The following is a 21,774-nucleotide window of genomic DNA, read 5'->3' as shown; positions in this document are numbered from 1 at the left end:
AAATAAGTGTAAAGAATAGCGCGCTAAAAAATATACAAAAACGTATAACATTAATTAGTGAGCAGCAGCTAGAAAATGAGATACACACATATGGAAAAATAAATTAATAAAGCCACGCTATGAACAAATAAGTAAAAACATTTATATAGAAATTAATATATAAAAAATGACCAATTAGACCATAGATGGAAGATACAGTAGGTGTGTAAACACCACCATATGGTATATGTTAGTCCATAAAACACAAAGGGGTAGGTTTGGGTGATTCTTCTCAATACCAGACAGAATTGTGCACCTCCACCACATTAAGTGCAAGCTTACTGGAAGGCAAGCTCTATGAGCTTGCGGCTTTAAATGCAGCCAGGGCCTTTATCCAAGAGGTTTGGGAGCAGCAACTCATGGTATATGGAAAATGGAAGCAAACCACAGCAGAACGCTAAAAATTATCGCTCACGGTCACGGAAGTAAGCCAATAATTTTCCCGAATTGAAGAGGAACTTACATAGTGTAAATCGTGACTAAGAGCTTTTTAATAAATTAAAAGGTTGCACTTACAAAGATAAAAACATCAAAAAGTAGTTAAGAGCTAGCCAGCTAGCAAACATCTGTCCAATGCAGAGATACAACGCAATGACGTCAGCACGTCACTCCTCCTGATGCGCATTTCGTCACACTCTGACATCGTCCTGGGGCACGGGCAATGCACTGGCACATCACGTTGTATAGAGGAAATAAAGGAAACCAAGCCTCCATTTGAGTCATAGGTGGAAACACCTGATCCTCAGCATGGAGGACCGTCAGAAGCCGGATCCGCCATGCTGAGGACTGGCAAAAGAGTTAGTACCAAAACGAATACCATAAAAGTAGCTTCTGCCAGTCCTCTATGCAGAGGATCAGGTGTTTCCACCTATGACTCAGATCAAGGCTTGGTTTCCTTTATTTCCTCTATATAGGGTGATGTGTCAGTGTGTCGCCAGTGCCCCATGATGACTTCAGAGTGTGACGAAAGGCGCGTTGGGAAGAGTGACGTGCTGATGTCATCGCATTGTATGTCTGCAGTGGACGGGTGTTCGCTAGCCGGCCGGCACTTAAACACTTTGTGATGTTTTTATTCTTGTAAGTGCAACCTTTTAATTTATTAAAAAGCTCTTAGTTACAATTTACACTATGTAAGTTCCTCTTCATTTTTGGGTAAATGATTGGCTTACTTCCGTGACTGTGAGCAATTAATCATTCTTGGCATTCTGCTGTGATTTGCTTCCATTTTCCATATACGCTCAGTTGCTGCTCCCGAAGCTCTTGGATAAAGGCCCTGGCTGGGTTTATAGCCACAAGCTCATACAGCTTGCCTTCCAGTAAGCTTGCACTTTATGTGGTGGAGGTGCACAAGTCTGTCTGGTATTAAGAAGAATCACCCAAACCTACTCCTTTGTGTTTTATGGACTAACATATACCATGTGGTGGTGTTTACACACCTATCTTCCATCTATGGTCTAATTGGTAATTTTTTTATATATTCATTTCTATATACATTTTTTCACTTATTTGTTCATAGCACGGCTTTATTCATTTTTTATATGTGTGTATCTCATTTTCTAGCTGCTGCTCACTAATTGATGTTATACAGTAGGTGATCGCGATATTGTGTCAATCTCGCTCCTTTTTTTATTAAAAAAATATCACCTATTTGTTCATAGCACGGTTTTATTAATTTACATTTTTTACTGTATATGAGCAGTCTACTGCCCTTTTTATCTTTCTAGGGTAGGGAACCCTAACAGTAAGACCCCCTCTAGTAGTTTCTGTGTCAACTCTGAAATCTCTACTGGAATTCATTAAAGATACATAAAAGGGGTAAGTATAAATTTACACCATTTACCAGAAGCTGAGATACTGTACCAGTTAGGGATTACATTAAAGTGGAGAAAGCAAACTTTTTGTTTTCTCAGAATCCTAATAAGTCTTTTTGTGGGTCCCGAATGACTCAGGCCCCGTACACACGTCCGAGGAACTCGACGTGCCAAACACATCGAGTTCCTCGTCGAGTTCAGTGTTGAAGCCGCCGAGCATCTCGGCGGGCCGACTTTCCTCATTGAACAACTAGGAAATAGAGAACATGTTCTCTATTCGGCCCGACGAGTTCCTCGTCGGCTTCCTCGCTGAAAAGTGTACACACAACTGAGTTTCTCGGCAGAATCCAGCTCCGACCGAGTTTCTGGCTGAATTCTGCCGAGAAACTCGGTCGTGTGTACGGGGCCTCAGAGTTTGTAGAGCTTCAAATGGGATAAAGCCTCCTCCTAAGTCCACATCTTACCTTGTAGCTACGCACAGGACTTTATGTACAAGATAACAGATGCCTCTCTCAAGCCTTGTACACACGGGCCAGAATTTCGTCAGGAAAAAAATGTTGTTTTTCCTGACGAGATTCTTGGCAAGAATCTCTTGCCGCCCGAGTGTACACACACTCCTTTCAAAAGAACCGCGGCTATTTTGAAAGGCAAGAACGTGGTGACGTCATTGCGTACTACGAGCATGCGCTCATCACATTCAATGCCGTTGCCGCCATATTGCTTCACCCTACCTATGCCGTAGAAGCTACTGCGCATGCGTCAAAGTCATTTCAAACATGCACTGGTTTCCACGGCGACAGGTAAGCATACAGACGCTCGGGTTTCTCGTCGGGAAACAGGCCGACAAGAATCTCGACGAGAAAATAGAGAGCAGGATCTGGGCAGATTTCCAGACGAGAAACCTGAAAGCCTCGTACACATGATCGGTTTACTCGGCAAGAAAGCTCTGCAGCAGTTTCTTACTGAGAAAACCGAGTGTGTGTACGAGGCTGTTGTGGGAACTCATTGCTGTTTTAAAAGGCTGACTGCTGAAAGAATACTAAAAAGGTACAGATGTTTGTTTGTTTTGGGGAAACCATTAGAAGGCACCCTGTTATTCAGGAACCATTTTAAGTAGAATTCCAGGATAAACGTATCTAGTTTTAAAAATGCTCCCTCCCCTCTCCTAACACCTATGCTGACTAGCCTGTGTAAAAAAGATGTATATATATGTACCGAATTTCATTCCGCTGTGGTCAGGTCACGTGATCCAGGGCCGATCCGCCCTATAGGCTCACTATGCCAGCTGCTTAGGGCCCCGCAAAGCTGCGGAGGGCCCCCCAAATTACTAGAGGCCCTGCCTGGTGAGAAGTAATTTTTGGCCCCTCAACCAGCTTCTCAACTCGCTGGCTGCATGGGAGAAGAGGTAAGAAGTCAGCCAGCACCCCCCACTTCTCACTTTAATGTAAGATGTAATTTCCAACAGCAGAACACCCCCTCCCCCCGCGTCTCAACTTTAATCTTTAATGTGTTAATGTGACATGTCACTGTCAGCAGCGAAAGCCCCCCCCCCCCGCTTCTCAGCTTTAATGTCACATATAATTTTGCTTAGGGCCCCAGGGAGGTCAGGATCGGCACTGACGTGATCCATTCAGACCCTATATGACATCATTCCCTCCCCTCTGCTTATCACTAATATGTATAAAATATATTTTTATTTTCTAGTCTTTTTCACATTTTGTCTGTAGACGAGCGAGTGTTGAGCTTTGCTCCAGCCTTACCCCTCTATACGATGCATAATGTTCATTGGCTCAGCTTGACACTTTCTGTATCTGTTTCTCTTTTTTTTCATATGTCATGATCTAAAGTAGAGCTCTGGCTCTGCTTTCCATGATTGTACTGTTTTTTTTTTACATTTTAAATACAATTTTAAATAAAAAATAAAATTAGGAAAAACATATAAAATGAAACAAGTGAACAATTTGTCAACATAGGTGTGCTGAAAATACAGCAATATTCTTTGAAATGTTCGTTCTTTATTAGTAAAGCAGACCAAAGTAATATCTACCAATTAATAATTGTAATACTATAACATGCCGCATGTCATTTCAGGTTTACTTACTTTGTATTCGCTAGTAACTTTAATAAAAATGCTAGATTTCTTGTCCCAGAAAATCAGCAAGCCTTTTTTGGTCTCAATAACTAAGTAGATGCCCATTAATCGCACTCTGTATGGAACTTCAGAGTCTGTACCACTTTGTGCTACGTTAAGATGATCATCAACAAGGATAAGTTCATAATCCTGCAAACAGGAGTCAAAAAAGTTTTAAGCAAAATAGCCAAAGTCATCAAACAGCTTGAAAGCAGTAAAATGTGAAGTTTTTTTTTTGATTTGAAATGATTTTCTGGTATTGTAGGTTTTTGCTCACCTCCAGGAAAACCTTAATAGATTTAGAGCAGGTTGCACCCATGTTACCACAAGGGACATTTTGTGTGACGATCCTGACAGTGCTGGTGTTTTTACTCAGGGAGCATTGGTCCTTTTGAAAGGAAGAAAAAATTACATTTATATATTGTATGAACACACAGACAGGCACTTTGTGAAGGTTGGAGATTAGATTATGGACTCAGGCAGCATTTTGTGAGTAATGAGGGGGAAAGCACCTGGGCAATAATGGTCAGTCTTAAGTTCACCATCACTAATGATTTTTAGGAAGGTCTTAAAACGACTCTGCACCTTATGTACCACTTCTTTTTGTACCAAGTCTTTTAGTGGTCACTGGAAAATTTATAGAAAAGTTGTGTAGATTGGCAGAATTTTCTGAAAAAGATATCTCCATTGGGCAGTGGCAATATCATTCATTGTTCATTCTACAAATGCTGCTTGTGAAAATCTGTCTGGCCACCTTAGAGCCTTCTTGTAACATGATTCTCTTATAGCCCTGGTGCCCACTGTGGCTTCTGGGCCATGTGCAACCCACTTCTTTTTGTGTGTGGCCTGCTATGTCTTTGTCATTCACCTGGTGGGAACCAGAGTAGCAGAACTCTCTGTGTTCCAGCCCTAACGGTGAAATAAACTGTGCTTTCTGGTGGAGTTATCTTGGCCTTACAGTACAAGTAAAGTTCTACCGCTGGGAAGAGAAAGTGACATGGAACTGTGTGATCACCAATGCTGAAGGGGCTTAAACACTGACACTATCTGTTACTGGGGATCTATTAGAAAAAGTTTTTTTTTTTTGTTAAAATAATTACAGTGCCATCATCCATATAGACAAATAGAAGGGACAATGTAAATTAAACTGTGTGTGTTTAGTATCACTTTAAAAAAATTTAAACTCCAAATCTATTTTGATATTAAATATGTGGTATGGAGCCATCTACAGTACTTGCACCACAAACCTATTGATGGGTATTCAGAAACATTTCATTTTTCATAGCAGATAAACTTTTTTGATAATCTTTAAAGGGGTTGTAAAGGTTAGTTTTTTTATTTTCTAAATAGGTTCCTTTAAGCTAGTGCATTGTTGGTTCACTTACCTTTTTTTCTTTGTTTTCGTTGTCTGAATTTCTCACTTCCTGTTCCTCCTCAGTAAGCTGTTCAGTAAGCTGTTCTAAATGACTTTCCACCGCTCGGATGATGGTGGAAAGCTTACTGAGGAGAAACAGGAAGTGAGAAATTCAAACAAAGAAAAAAAATATTTAGAAGGGAAATTTAAGGAAAAGTTAAGTGAACCAACAATGCACTAGCTTAAAGGAACCTATTTAGAAAAAAAAAAAACCTAACCTTTACAACCCCTTTAACTGTAAAAAACTCATCCAAATTTGTATAAGAGCAAAAAAAAAGAAATGGGTGTAGAAATTACAACTACATGCCGTCTTCTTGTACACTGTAGGAAAAATTATGTGCACTCCGGTTGTCGCTCTTTAAAAAATCTTTGTTTTATATTGACAAGTCACAGTGAACAAAGGCAGATGAAAACAGTTGACATGTTTCAGCCTATAAGGTCTTATGCCTCGTAGACACGATCGTAATTTTCGATGGAAAAAGTCAGACGGATTTTTGCCATCAGAATTTCCGACCATGTGTATGCCCCATCAGAGTAATTCCATTCGAAATTCAGATGAATTCCATCTGAGTTTACATAGAGAACTTGTTCTATTTTCCTCCGATGAAATTCCGTAGGAATTCCGATGTGAATTTGGTCAGACAAAGGTCCAATCGTGTGTACAGGGCATAAGTCATTACCCCATCTTCTGCACTGTGCAAGAACTTAAAATGAATGTGAAAATTTGAAAAAATTATTTAGTTTCTATTTGCCTCACCTCATCCAAGTGCAACAAGCACTGACGGAGCTGCTACCTCTATACCCTGATAATGAGTGGCAAAGAAACGTTTCTCTTTGTGAATTGCATTTGAAGCGTATTTAACCTCTTGCCGACCGCGCTATAGACAAAATACGTCTATAGCGCGGTCGAGTTATTCTGGGAGGACGTCTATGGACGTCCTCCCAGAATCTTGCTCCCGCGCGCCCCCTGGGAATCATTTGTGACCGCCGGTCTAGAAGACCCGGCGCATCACGGATCACGGGAAATCGCCGCTAATATCGGCGGTTTACCACGTGATCGCTCCGTCCAATGACGGAGCGATCACTTGTAAACAGACTGGCGTCATGTGATATCGCCGGTTCCTCCCTCCCCTCTCTGTACCGATCGGTACGGTGTGAGAGGAGAGGGGGGAGAGCGGTGGCAGCAGCAGCTGCTGTGGCTGGATCTGTGACAATTGCAGTCACAGATCCAGCCATCCATCCGTGTGCAATACTCTGCAATACCGTGTGCAATTCCCTGTGCAATACTCTGCAATTCCCTGTGCAATACCCTGCACAATACCCTGCACAATACCCTGCACAATACCCTGCATAATACTCTGCAATACCGCAATACTCTGCAATACTCTGCAATACCCTGCAATACTCTGCAATACTCTGCAATACTCTGCAATACTCTGCAATACCGCAATACTCTGCAATACCTCAATACTCTGCAATACCTCAATACTCTGCAATACCTCAATACTCTGCAATACCCTGCAATACTCCACAATACCCCGCAATACCCTGCAATACTCCGCAATACCCCGCAATACTCCGCAATACCCCGCAATACCCCGCAATACTCTGCAATACTGCAATACCTCAATACTCTGCAATACCTCAATACTCTGCAATACCTCAATACTCTGCAATACCCTGCAATACTCCACAATACCCCGCAATACTCTGCAATACCCCGAAATACCCTGCAATACCCCACATCTCAATGTAAAGAGGACCTGTCATTCTATATTCCTATTACAAGGGATGTTTACATTCCTTATAATAGGAATAAAAGTGATCAAAAAATGTATTTTTGGGGAAAACAGTGTCAAACTAAAATAAATAAAGTAAAATGAACAAAAAAAAAAATATATTTTTATTAAAGCGCCCCTGTCCCCGTGTTCTCGCACGCATATGAAAACTGTGTTCAAGCTACACATGTGAGGTATCGCTGCGAACGTTACAACGAGAGAAATAATTTTGGCCCTAGACCTCCTCCGTCACTAAAAACATGTAACTAGTTAAAATAATTAAAGCGTCGCCTATGGGGATTTTTAAGTAGGAAAGTTTGGCGCCATTCCACGAGCGTGTGCAATTTTGAAGGGTGACATGTTAGGTATCTATTTACTCGTCGTAACTTCATCTTTCATATTATGCAAAAACATTGGGCTAACTTTACTGTTTTGTGTTTTTTTTTAAGCACAAAACAGTTTTTTTTTAAAACACGCGTTCAAAAAATTGCTGCGAAAATACCGTGCGAGATAAAAAGTTGTAATGGCCGCTATTGTATTCTCTAGGGTCTTTGTTAAAGAAGCATATATAATGTTTTGGGGTTCTATGTAATTTTCTAGCAAATAAATGATGATTTTTACATATAGAAGAGAAATGTCAGGATTGGCCTGGGTGCTCCAGAATGCCTGTGGTGCTCCCTGCATGTTGGGCCTCTGTATGTGGCCACACTGTGTAAAAGTCTCACACATGTGGTATCGCCATACTCAGGAGGAATAGCAGAATGTGTTTTGGGGTAGAATTTGTGGTATGCATATGCTGTGTGTGAGAAATAACCTGCTAATATGACAGAAACGAGAATTTATTTTTTATTTTTACAGAATTTTCAGTATTTTTTCTTTTATAGCACAAAAAATAAAAAACTCAGAGGTGATCAAATACCACCAAAAGAAAGCTCTATTTGTGTGAAAAAAAGGACAAAAATTTCATATGGGTACAATGTTGTATGACTGAGTAATTGTCATTCAAATTGTGAGAGCACCGAAAGCTGAAAATTGATCTGGTTAGAAAGGGGGTTTAAGTGCCCAGTGGTCAAGTGGTTAATAAATGTGACTGTTAAAAAACATCAGAGTAGCTAAAATATTGTCAGAATGGCTGCAGTAATGCCTAACATGTCATTATACCTCTACTTTAAAGAAGGTCTAATTTTGCAAGATAAGAAGTGTTGTTGAGAATTGACTACCTTTACACAGAAACTTCATACTTTGCAATATCAATGATATTATGGCCAAAATAAAGGAAAAGAAAAGCTTTGTGAATTGACCCTTATGCATTTTACCTGTGCAAGAGTATATTGGCATTCACCGTTAAAGATATATCGTTTGCCATCAAATGTGATGTAATGTCCATTTCCATACACAATACATGTTGCCAGACAAGTGCGTGTTGTACATTTCCATTGCCGATTTTTGCAAACACTGCAAAATAATAAAAACTTTTATCAGCTTTATCAGTGCCACATACCAATGTGATAGATAGAGAAGTGTTGAACATTAGTACTTTCTGTTGGGAGCCCAGGTCTGCTTGAAAAACAATTGAGGCTTTAAATCTAAGGCCTCGTACAGACGAGGGGTTATCCGCTGGAAACGGTCCGCCAGATTTTGATCCGATGGTTTGTACACACCATCGGATCAAAATCCGCGCGGAAAACATCCGCGGTAAAATTTTTATCCACTGGGAATCCATCGGCTAGATTTTTATCCGCCGAAAATTGTCCGCTCTGGCCTACACACGACCGGATCTATCTGCTGGAACTGATCCGTGGATCAATCCCAGCGGATAGATCCTCTCGTCTGTACGGGGCCTTACAGTTATAAAAAGGTATTAAAGTGCAACCTTAGGTAAAAAAATTGGGCGATCAGGCAGTATTTAATTATTATTTTTTTTAAATGTAGACATTTGGCAATGCTGCAGCCAACAGAAATCTTGCACATGCACAGTAGTGACGTCACCACCTCCAGCCAATGAAAGCGGCCTGGCTATCAATATCCAGAAGCTGGCTGCTCGAAGATGTAAGCGGCCAGCAGGGAGCTCCAGGATGTTGCATCACCGGAACCAAGGTGAGTATAGTTCTACTTTAAATTTAAGTCTTTAACCTAAGCATTAAATTGTCATTAAACCCAGACTATGAAAAACTCTCATTGCATGTTTTATAACAGAGTGTACACACTGCAAAGCCACTAAAGTATTTTTTTTTGTGTAGAGTGAAATATACCTGGTTGATCCTACCATCAGCCACCCCTCCCATCGTCTCTGTGTCCCCATTGCAGACTGAAATTGTGTATATCAGCTGGTGTCCTCTACAGAGCATGCTTCAATTTGAATTCTCTTCTAAGCTTAATTTCCTCCTTTTCCTTATCTCTGCAGCCCATATGTCTATAGATTCACACATGTGGGCTTATACACAGAGGTAAATTACACTTATTTTCCTCCCTCCTCCTCCATGTCCCTCTATTGCTAAACACTAGCACTTGCACACTAACACACCATTGACTGTGAGCGCTGATCGATGCTGATCGGCAGACCTTTTTCTGTCGTGCCCTTTCAACGAAAGACAGCCAGCTTCTGTTGGACCAGGTGCAGTCCACACAGGCCGAATGTCAGTTGGTTTCTGTTGAACCAGCTGATGCCGCCCGACATTCAGCCTGTGTGTACTAGGCTTTAGAGGGAAAAAAAGAGTGACATGATATAAATTATTTATGCAAATTAATTATGGCAATAAACACTTCTCTGTTTAGTATGACTTTAAACCTTTAAAATATATTCCAAAGCCAAAAGTTGTTTTTGAATTTTTAGTTTTTAAATATTGTAGGGAATAGTTAAAACATCTGTTTTCTTTATTTGCTGTAGGTGTCCCATTGGGGTGATTTACCGCTATTCTCTGTTCTGGTGATTCATCAGAAAAAAAAGAAATGTCTCCAATGTGAGAGGAAATAAATCCACATGGAGGGATGTCCCTATAGAATGTTCCAGTGACAACTGTATAGTTTTGGATTTTCCTTCACTTTCTGTCCTGGTGACAATAGTCATGTAATGCTTGGTGCTTGTCATCAAAATGCAATGATCAGATTTGTCTTGAAGAAATCTATCATTGCCTCTCACTATTAATTTTAAAATAATTTGCAATGACCCCAATGAAACTGATCCTATATGCGACCTAAAGGAGAAGTATGGCCAAAGCTATTTTGCTAAAGCCTGCTGTTGGCTGACATCGCAGAGCCAATGGGATCCGCCCAGAAGCTTGGACTGACAGCTGGCTCAGCCTCTCAGCCAGTCACTCCTGCCCCCTCCATGCCCCGGATCTTCAGTGAGAAATGGAGGGGCAGAGTAGACAGTCACCAGCTGTATCCAGGCTGAGGACCGAGAGCTGATCAATCAGCGGTATTTGATCGCTCAGTTCTCAGTCTTAAAGGCAGCGTGGGGCAGCTTCAGCTGGGATTTGTGCTGCAGCCATTTAGGGGAGTATTTTTTTTTTGTTTTTCATATTCCTGAACTTCTCTTTTAAGTCTCTCAAAATAGTACTGGTTTAATAACATGCACATTGATAACAGATGACAGGTCACAGACATAGCCATCTTAGGTCTATTTCTCAGGTTCTATCCATCTCAGCTAGCTGGCCAAACCTGCAGACATCACATCAAGCTGCTGGGTTTTGAGGGTCCTAAAACCCTGACCAAAAATGAATATCAGTTTCTACATTCAAAACACCCAGTGGTTCCCCATTTTTACCACATCCCCAAGGTGCATAAAGATATGGAAAGACCACCAGGAAGACCCATTATTGCAGGAATTGATAGTTTGACTAGCAATCTTGGCAGCTACATTGATCACTTCCTGCAAGGCCTAGTGATAAACTTGCAATCGTATATTAACCACTTAAGCCCCGGACCTTTAGGCAGCTAAATGCCCAGGCCAGGTTTTGCGATTCGGCACTGCGTCGCTTTAACAGACAATTGCGCCGTCGTGTGACGTGGCTCCCAAACAAAATTGGCGTCCTTTTTTCCCCACAAATAGAGCTTTCTTTTGGTGGTATTTGATCACCTATAAACAAAAATAGAGCGACAATTTTGAAAAAAATGCAATATTTTTTACTTTTTGCTATAATAAATATCCCCCAAAAACATATATAAAAATGTTTTTTTCCTCAGTTTAGGCCGATACGTATTCTTTTACCTATTTTTGGTAAAAAAAATCGCAATAGGCGTTTATCGATTGGTTTGCGCAAAATTTATAGCGTTTATAAAATAGGGGATAGTTTTATTGCATTTTTATAAAAAAAAAATTTTACTACTAATGGCGGCGATCAGCGATTTTTTTCGTGACTGCGACATTATGGCGGACACTTCGGACAATTTTGACACATTTTTGGGACCATTGTCATTTTCACAGCAAAAAATGCATTTCAATTGCATTGTTATTGTGAAAATGACAGTTGCAGTTTGGGAGTTAACCACAGGGAGCGCTGTAGGAGTTAGTGTTCACTTAGTGTGTGTTTACAACTGTAGGGGGTGTGGCTGTAGGACTGACATCATCGATCGAGTCTCCCTTATATAAGGGATCACTCGATCGATGCAGCGCCATAGTGAAGCACGGGGAAGCCGTGTTTACATACGGCTCTCCCCGTTCTTCAGCTCCGGGGAAACGAATAGCCGCGCCGTCGTCCCGGATCGCTCCCCGCGGGAATCCGACCGCCACATGTAGCGGGGGGGGGCCCCGATCGGACCCCCCACCCGTTAGAAGGCAAGGACGTACATGTACGCCCATTTGCCTGTACGTGCCATTCTGTGGACGTACATTTACATGCGGCGGTCGGGAAGTGGTTAAAGACTCAGGCCATGCCTTGGAGATGCTAACCACTAGGGATGAGCTTCGAGTTCGAGTCAAACTCATGTTCAACTTGAACATTGCCTGTTCGGCGAACAACGAACAATTAGGGGTGTTCGCGGCAAATTCGAAAAGCCGCGGAACACCCTGTTAAAGTCTATGGGAGAAATCTAAAGTGTTAATTTTAAAGGCTAATATGCAATTTATTGTCCTAAAACGTGTTTGGGGACCTGGGTCCTGTCCCAGGAAACATGTATCAATGCAAAAAAAAAGTTTTAAAAACTGACGTTTTTTCAGGAGCAGTGAATTTAATAATGCTAAAAGTGAAACAATAAAAGTGTAATATTACTTTAAATTTCGTACCTAGGGGGGGTGTAAAGTCAGCATGTGAAAATGCACATGTTTCCCGTACATAGAACTGTCCCTGCACAAAGTGTCATTTCTGAAAGAAAAAAAGGCATTTAAAACCGGCTTTGCGGCTCTAATGAATTGTCGGCTCTGGCAATTACAGAGATGATTCATTCATAAAAAAAAAAAAAAAGATGGGGGTCCCCCCAAATTCCATTAACAGGCCCTTCAGGTCTGATATGGATATTAAGGGGAACCCCGCCGTCAATTTTAAAACAAAATTACGTGGGGTTCCCCCCAAATATCCATACCAGACCCTTCAGGTCTGGTGTGGATTTTAAGGGGAACTCCACCCCAAATTTAAAAAAAAATGTTGTGGAGTTCCCCCAAAAACCCACACCAGAACCCTTATCCGAGCACGTTAACCTGGCCGGCCGCAGAAAAGAGGGTGGACAGAGTGCGGCCCCCCCTCTCCTGAACCGGATAAGGGTCTGGTGTGGATTTTTGGGGGAACTCCACGCCATTTTTTTTTTAAATTTGGGGTGGAGTTCCCCTTAAAATCCACACCAGACCTTAAGGGTCTGGTATGGATATTTGGGGGGAACCCCACGTCATTTTTTTTTTAAATTGACAGCGGGGTTCCCCTTAATATCCATATCAGACCTGAAGGGCCTGTTAATGGAATTTGGGGGGACCCCCAGCTTTTTTATTTTTATTTTTTATGAATGAATCATCTCTGAATTGCCAGAGCCGACAATTCATTATAGACGCAAAGCCGGTTTTAAATGCCTTTTTTTCTTTCAGAAATGACACTTTGTGCAGGGACAGTTCTATGTACGGGAAACATGCGCTTTTTCACATGCTGACTTTACACCCCCCCCCCTAGGTACGAAATTTAAAGTAATATTACACTTTTATTGTTTCACTTTTAGCATTATTAAATTCACTGCTCCTGAAAAAACGGACGATTTAAAAAAAAATTTGCATTGATACATGTTTCCTGGGACAGGACCCATGTCCCCAAACACGTTTTAGGACAATAAATTGCATATTAGCCTTTAAAATTAACACTTTAGATTTCTCCCATAGACTTTAATAGGGTGTTCCGCGGCTTTTCGAATTTGCCGCGAACACCCCTAATTGTTCGTTGTTTGCCGAACAGGCAAACAGGCAATGTTCGAGTCGAACATGAGTTCGACTCGAACTGGAAGCTCATCCCTAGTCTCAACGAAGAGATCGAGTTACACAATATAGCGTGACCCATCGTGGGGATAGAAGCACACTCTTTAGTGGGATCTCTGTGGGGGTAGTAAGGATTCTAGAGGGGTTGGGTTATTAGGTTAACATCAGGTCACCAACAGTTGTCTACAAGTTTCAATAGGTTAGTACAGGAATATGGTGTGACAGTGACCTAGGGGCTTATTTTTAAGACATATTTTCAGCAGGACATATTTTTTGGGGGGGGATCGTTTGTAACATTTTAATACACTGACTCAAATTGTTTGGCCCCATACACACGAGAGAATTTATCCGCGAATACGGTCCAGCGAGTACGGATTTCGGCGGATTTTCATGCGATGGAGTGTACACACCATCGCATTGAAATCCACGCCGAAATCCTCTGGCGATGACGTGTCGCGCCATCGCGGCGATTATGACGCGGCGACTGCGCGACGCTGTCATATAAGGAATTCCACGCATGCGTCGAATCATTACGACGCATGCGGGGGATCCCTTCGGACGGATGGATCCGGTGAGTCTATACAGACCAGCGGATCCATCCGTTGGGATGGATTCCAGCAGATGGATTTGCTTGGCATGTCAGCAAATATTCGATCTTCTGGAATCCATCCCAGGGGAGAAATATCCGCGGAAACAGATCCGCTGGAGTGTACACACCATAGGATCTATCCGCTGAAACCCATTCGCTGGGATTTTTCAGCGGATGGATTCTATGGTGTGTACGGGGCCTTTGGTTGAATATTGGTGTGTCATAGCCTCTCTGTAGACCAGGGGTCTCAAACTGGCGGCCCTCCAGCTGTTGCGAAACTACAAGTCCCATGAGTCATTGCAAGGCTGACAGTTACAAGCATGACTCCCACAGGCAGAGGCATGATGGGACTTGTAGTTTTACCACAGCTGGAGGGCCGCCAGTTTGAGACCCCTGCTGTAGACCCATGACTTCACAGTTTCTGTCTGATGACTGACGTGGGTCTTGTGCGCAGTGGATGGGTGTAATATATAGTAGGACCTAGAAGCATCAATGCTGCTTCAAAAGTTGCACTTATTTATTCATTTTAAGTGTTTTTTTATACAGTATATAAGTGTAAGTTATGTATTTGGAGAGAGTTATATTTATGTATGTATTTAAATCTATTTATATTTAATACATATGTGTGTGTGTGCTCTCTCTCCCTTTCTGCTCTAATGATTTATGGATTTTTGTACTCTTACTGCCCCCTGACCAGGCAGAGTGTGAATTGGTTAAATGTAACACAAAAATTATAGTAAAAGTGGTAGTAAACCGCAGGTGGTTATAAAAAAATAAATAAAAATCCCTGCAAAGCAATGTCGTAATGTGCTAGTATTTTTCTCTCCATGCTAGATTGATGATTACCTCTCATCCCTCCCCTTCAGCTCCTTAACTCCATAATGCTTACCTATTTTTTCATATAAAACACACAAATCGGTATATCAAGCATTCCCCTGGCTTTAGTGACTAATTGTGGATGACCATCTCCATTGGGCACTTTAGACAGGATACTGGCTCATTCTAAAGTGAGATGTATTTTGTTATCTAGCCATGGCGTTTCATGTCGCTGATATCTTGCGGAGCTATTGTCAATATGCTTGTGAATCTTGTTCTGGCCGAGCTGTAATATCTTCTTGTTTTGCGTAGTTCTCTTGATGAGTTTTTTTTACTGTCTACTGAATGCTGAATATTTTTAAATAAAGACTTTGCAATATATATATATATATATATATATATATATATATATATATATATATATATATATATATACATACACACACATTGTACAGGACGCCGTGGCTGGGTCCTGGAAGTACGTTATATTTCCCCTCTGTTTGGACTGCTGTGATCCCTTTAAGGGAACGGAAAGGGTTAACGCACCTGTCCAAGGATGTGGCTTAAAGCGGAGTTCCGGCCACAAATTTAAAAAAAAAACTTTTTAAATATAAAAACCCCTGTAATACACAAGCTGAATGTATTCTACTACAGTTAGTCTGTAAACTAAGGTCCGTTTTGTTAGGTTGTTACAGCATTTAGACACTTTATAAAACAGAAATTGACTGGGGCCATCTTAAGTGTGGGCATCATGAAGCCAGACTGTATGACTTCCTGGATTTCAGCCTCGCACATGCTCAGTGCTGTACAAGCAGTGTAATGGTTTCAGATCAGTTTTCAATAGCAACGGGAGTGTCAGAGGAAGTTACCGCCCCTTATCTATGCAAAGCAAACCTCTCCTCCCCTCCTCCCCTCCCCTCCCCCCCCTCCTTCCAGGAACCAGTAAATATAATAAATAATTTGTTCCTGTGCAGATATATCTACATAACAAGATGATCTATATCTCTTGTTATATATGTGGTGTGTATACATATACCAGACATGTGCACTGTCAATAAATTCATTTTGTTAGTGCGGTGATGTTAGTGCGGTGATGTTAGTGCGGTGATGTTAGTGCGGTGATGTTAGTGCTGCGATGTTAGTGCTGCGATGTTAGTGCTGCGATGTTAGTGCAGTGATGTTAGTGCGGTGACATTAGTGCGGTGATGTTAGTGCGGTGGTGACGTTAGTGCGGTGACATTAGTGCGGTGACATTAGTGCTGTGATGTTAGTGCGGTGACATTAGTGCTGTGATGTTAGTGCGGTGACATTAGTGCGGTGACATTAGTGCTGTGATGTTAGTGCGGTGATGTTAGTGCTGTGATGTTAGTGCGGTGATGTTAGTGCTGTGATGTTAGTGCGGTGATGTTAGTGCTGTGATGTTAGTGCGGTGACGTTAGTGCGGTGATGTTAGTGCGGTGATGTTAGTGCGGTGACATTAGTGCGGTGACGTTAGTGCTGTGATGTTAGTGCGGTGGTGATGTTAGTGCGGTGACATTAGTGCGGTGACATTAGTGCTGTGATGTTAGTGCGGTGATGTTAGTGCGGTGATGTTAGTGCGGTGATGTTAGTGCGGTGATGTTAGTGCGGTGATGTTAGTGCTGTGATGTTAGTGCGGTGATGTTAGTGCTGTGATGTTAGTGCGGTGATGTTAGTGCTGTGATGTTAGTGCGGTGATGTTAGTGCGGTGATGTTAGTGCTGCGATGTTAGTGCTGCGATGTTAGTGCTGCGATGTTAGTGCTGCGATGTTAGTGCGGTGATGTTAGTGCGGTGATGTTAGTGCGGTGACATTAGTGCGGTGGTGACGTTAGTGCGGTGACATTAGTGCGGTGACATTAGTGCTGTGACGTTAGTGCTGTGATGTTAGTGCGGTGATGTTAGTGCTGTGACGTTAGTGCGGTGATGTTAGTGCTGTGATGTTAGTGCGGTGATGTTAGTGCTGTGATGTTAGTGCGGTGACATTAGTGCTGTGATGTTAGTGCGGTGGTGACGTTAGTGCGGTGACATTAGTGCGGTGGTGACGTTAGTGCGGTGACATTAGTGCTGTGACGTTAGTGCGGTGATGTTAGTGCTGTGATGTTAGTGCGGTGATGTTAGTGCTGTGATGTTAGTGCGGTGATGTTAGTGCTGTGATGTTAGTGCGGTGATGTTAGTGCTGTGATGTTAGTGCGGTGATGTTAGTGCTGTGATGTTAGTGCGGTGATGTTAGTGCGGTGATGTTAGTGCGGTGACAGTGCGGTGACAGTGCGGTGATGTTAGTGCGGTGACAGTGCGGTGATGTTAGTGCGGTGACAGTGCGGTGACAGTGCGGTGACATTAGTGCGGTGACGTTAGTGCGGTGATGTTAGTGCGGTGATGTTAGTGCGGTGATGTTAGTGCGGTGATGTTAGTGCGGTGACAGTGCGGTGATGTTAGTGCGGTGACAGTGCGGTGACAGTGCGGTGACAGTGCGGTGACAGTGCGGTGATGTTAGTGCGGTGACAGTGCGGTGATGTTAGTGCGGTGACAGTGCGGTGACAGTGCGGTGATGTTAGTGCGGTGACAGTGCGGTGACAGTGCGGTGACAGTGCGGTGATGTTAGTGCGGTGATGTTAGTGCAGTGACAGTGCGGTGACAGTGTGGTGACAGTGCGGTGACAGTGCGGTGATGTTAGTACGGTGACAGTGCGGTGACAGTGCGGTGATGTTAGTGCGGTGACAGTGCGGTGACAGTGCGGTGACAGTGCGGTGACAGTGTGGTGACAGTGCGGTGACAGTGTGGTGACAGTGCGGTGACAGTGCGGTGACAGTGCGGTGATGTTAGTACGGTGACAGTGCGGTGACAGTGCGGTGATGTTAGTGCGGTGACAGTGCGGTGACAGTGCGGTGACAGTGTGGTGACAGTGCGGTGACAGTGTGGTGACAGTGCGGTGACAGTGCGGTGACAGTGCGGTGACAGTGCGGTGATGTTAGTGCGGTGACAGTGCGGTGATGTTAGTGCGGTGACAGTGCGGTGACAGTGTGGTGACAGTGCGGTGACAGTGCGGTGATGTTAGTGCGGTGACAGTGCGGTGATGTTAGTGCGGTGACAGTGCGGTGACAGTGCGGTGACAGTGCGGTGACAGTGCGGTGACAGTGCGGTGATGTTAGTGCGGTGACAGTGCGGTGATGTTAGTGCGGTGACAGTGCGGTGACAGTGTGGTGACAGTGCGGTGACAGTGCGGTGATGTTAGTGCGGTGACAGTGCGGTGATGTTAGTGCGGTGACAGTGCGGTGACAGTGCGGTGACAGTGCGGTGATGTTAGTGCGGTGACAGTGCGGTGACAGTGCGGTGACAGTGCGGTGACAGTGTGGTGACAGTGCGGTGACAGTGCGGTGACAGTGCGGTGACAGTGCGGTGACAGTGCGGTGACAGTGCGGTGATGTTATGTGCAGAGTGGGGAGAGGTACAGATGATCAGGCATACAGAGTGGATCTCGGTCTGTGTAGATCTGTATGTGAGTACAGTGATCATAGTACAGCCCCGCCTCCCTGCACTAGAATTGTAACAGACAGTGCAGAGCTCTGTTTCTATGTACAGGGAGGCGGGGCTGTACAGGGAGGCGGGGCTGTACTATGCTCGGTGCTCTCACATACAGATCTATCAGACAGAGATTCGCTCTCTCTGCCTGATGATCTGTATCTCCGTGCACCGGAGACAGACGGCAGGCTGGTGGGTGGTGGAGGGAGGAGGACGGGGGCGGCGGTGACGGACGGGTGGAGGAGCTAGGACGGGGGCGGTGCTAGGACGGGGGCGGTGCTAGGACGGGTGGAGGAGCTAGGACGGGGGAGGAGTTGGAGAGGGAGAAGAGGAAGGACACCACCTCTATGGGCGGCACTGCCCTCCCTCCCTCCCGCCCCCCGAGATGTATAACCACGGCTGCGATGTTCAGCCCAGCCTCCTGGGATTGAAGAGACACATATCCCAGGAGGCATAGCAGCGCTGGATGCGGCGGCGGCGGCGGCGGCGGCGGGGGGGGGGGGGCCATTCCGCCGCGGCGGGGGAATAAGAGACTCACAGATAAAAACGTGAGTTTTTAAAAGACAAAAATAAAACATTCCAAATGTATTTAAGGGGGCAGTGTAAAAACGAATGCAAAGAAGTTGTAAAATAGGGTGGAACTCCGCTTTAAAAGCAAGACAGGAAGTTGCAGGTGAGAGTGGAGGAGTGTAGTAGAGACTATGCATGGTGGACAAGGAAAAGTTGTGAAAGCACTTGACAGTGTCCTGCCTGGAAGCCTGCTACCTGAGAACTTACCTGCAAGGACTGTTTAACTGCGATAGCAGTTCTGAGCTCTACGAGTCGGTGAGACTGATTATTTATTTTGTTTTTGCTGCTGTGAAGCCATTTGTGTTTAATAAACCTCAGTTTTGATTTAAAAGCCTGTGTCCTGCGATCAAGCTTTCCCCCGTGCTTCACATTCAGTTACAATATTATACCATATGGTTATGTCTCTTTATAGATCACAATTGCATTCGTCCCTGAAGAGTTGGTATACCCCAACGAAATGCGTCAGGCTTACATAGACGCATTATGTCCATACAGATGATTTTATGTCTTTTACATTGTTTTACTCCAATATTTTACAATACCATCCAGCCTCTTCAGTGGTTCATGTTGTGCAGGACTTGTCTTTACTCCATGATATGCCAAGCACCATTGCGTCTATATGTATATGTGTTTTTTAGCATGCTCTGCATTTATTGCGATTTGTGTATGCATTTTATGTAATCCAATATGCTGTAGTGCCCAGTTGCCTTATACGTAGGCAAATATGGTAGATGGAAAATAAAGATAAGGTAAGAACTATCATTCTTACCACAGCTTCTATGGGAAAAAATAAAAACCCATTCAAGCAAAGAGATATGGGCATATGTCCCTAACCTCCTATCCTCAGATGTGACCAGAATACTATGGATATAAGGAAGCTAGGTAATATACATGGAAAAACTGACCAGAAGGAGTCCATTATGCTGGGGACTGTAGTGAACCATTTAAAGGTTGTTGAAAGAATGCATTGCCTTCCACTTCATTTTTATTAGCAGGATAAGCACTAGTTGGCCAGTGGTGAGGGGCACATGGACATGCATAGGTACACTTATGCCGCGTACACACAATCGGTTCGTCTGATGAAAATGGTCTGATGGACCGTTTTCATCAGACGTACCGATCGTGTGTGGGCCCCATCAGTATTTTCCCATCGGTGAAAAAACGCAGAACCTGTTTTAAAATTATCTGATGGTTAAAAAACTGATAGAAAAAAAACGATCGTCTGTGGGGAAATCCATTGGTTAAAAATCAACGCATGCTCAGAATCAAGTCGACGCATGCTCCGAAGCATTGAACTTAATTTTTCTCAGCACGTCGTTGTGATTTACGTCACCGCGTTCTGACACAATCGTTTTTTTAACTGATGGTGTGTAGGCAAGACTGATGAAAGTCAGCTGCATCGGATATCTCATTAAAAAATCCATCAGACTGTTTTCATCGGATGAACCGATCGTGTGTACGTGGCATAAGAGTTGTGCCTGGCTGTGCATCCTTTCACAAGTGTGCATATGTTCATGAGCGCAACTCACAGCATGGGAAATCATTCATGCCTGCTATTAGTGGTGGTGCCAAACTGACTATTTAAGGATCAGTTCTTTTCAGCATCATTACTCAATGGTCTTCATCTTTACTCATTTCTTTATGCTGATCTGTGACCTGTAAATGCTTGCTGTTATTGACCTGGCTATTGTTCCTGACTTTCCTTTGGACAGCTTTTGTGCTTGCATACCTGACCTTCTGATCCTCCGTTGTTGACCTTGGATTCCCAACCTTTCCCCGCCTGCCAATGTTATACCCCATTGCCTGTAGGTTACTAATCTCAGTCTGTCTCCTAGTCTTGATTCCACCTGTTGCATTGTATCTCACTATTTGGCAGTTATCAACTTTGGTTTGTCTTCATCTCTGTCTTGTATCCTGTTCTTACACTTCAGCCCCCTGCTCACTTCTTGATGCATTCTAATCTGTTGGTTAATTGACTCTGGCTGTGGGTCCAGCAATATCATTCCTGAGATTCCAACCACTGGTAAGACACCTCACACACACTCATGCCCATCCAATGCCTGGTGCACTAACTGTCACACTTCTAAGAGAGCTTGGACTGGAGAAGCAAGAGAGGCCAGCTTTATCGCTTTGTTTTTTACAACACATACAGTATGTAGCACTGATAGGTTTAAGAAATTCAGAAAATGTGTCTACCTGGCAATTAGGGGACGGGAAAGAGATTTATTTGCACATACCAAGTGTTGCATCTGATTTGAATCTCTTCTCCAGATTTATATGCAGCTGTGTTGTGATAACATGGGCATTGATCTTCAGGAATGCATCCTCCTTTCTCATAAGACACCAGCCCAGGTGGACAAACGCACCCTGGGACACATCTAGTTAAATACTAAAAAAAAAACACAAACCATTCTCAACAATATAGGACAATTAAACTGACAGAGAGTACAACAGCAACTGAATATTGGGTTAAAGCGATAGTAAACCGCTGCATTTATTAAAAAAAAAATCGAAAACCCCTGCAAAGCAATGGCATAATGTGTTAGTATGCATTGCATACTAGCACATTATGAAACATCTACCTTAGAACAAAGCCCTCCAGCTGCATGCTGTTACCGCTGACAGGGCTTCCATCTTCCCCTGGTATTCCTTCTGGGAGCCCTTGACTCTGACACAAAGCTCTGAAGGTCCAGCACA

At 43.3% G+C, this 21,774-nt stretch overlaps 1 protein-coding gene across 1 annotated transcript in view; it reads right to left on the bottom strand.

The window, feature by feature from the left end:
• Positions 1–21,774, bottom strand: part of LOC120916795 — a 191,478-nt gene that overhangs the window by 14,839 nt on the left and 154,865 nt on the right. The window contains exons 20-23 of the mRNA XM_040327732.1: positions 21,315–21,466; positions 8,490–8,628; positions 4,259–4,369; positions 3,952–4,131 (exon numbers count right to left, since the gene is read on the bottom strand). Of these exons, the coding sequence (XP_040183666.1) occupies positions 3,952–4,131; positions 4,259–4,369; positions 8,490–8,628; positions 21,315–21,466 (582 nt within the window). The remainder of the gene's footprint in view (positions 1–3,951; positions 4,132–4,258; positions 4,370–8,489; positions 8,629–21,314; positions 21,467–21,774) is intronic.

Source organism: Rana temporaria, chromosome 11 (genome assembly GCF_905171775.1).
Source record: "Rana temporaria chromosome 11, aRanTem1.1, whole genome shotgun sequence".
NCBI classification, from domain to species: Eukaryota; Metazoa; Chordata; class Amphibia; order Anura; family Ranidae; genus Rana; species Rana temporaria.
Note: the sequence above shows the minus strand (reverse complement) of the source record. Positions and strands in the feature narration are given on the sequence as shown.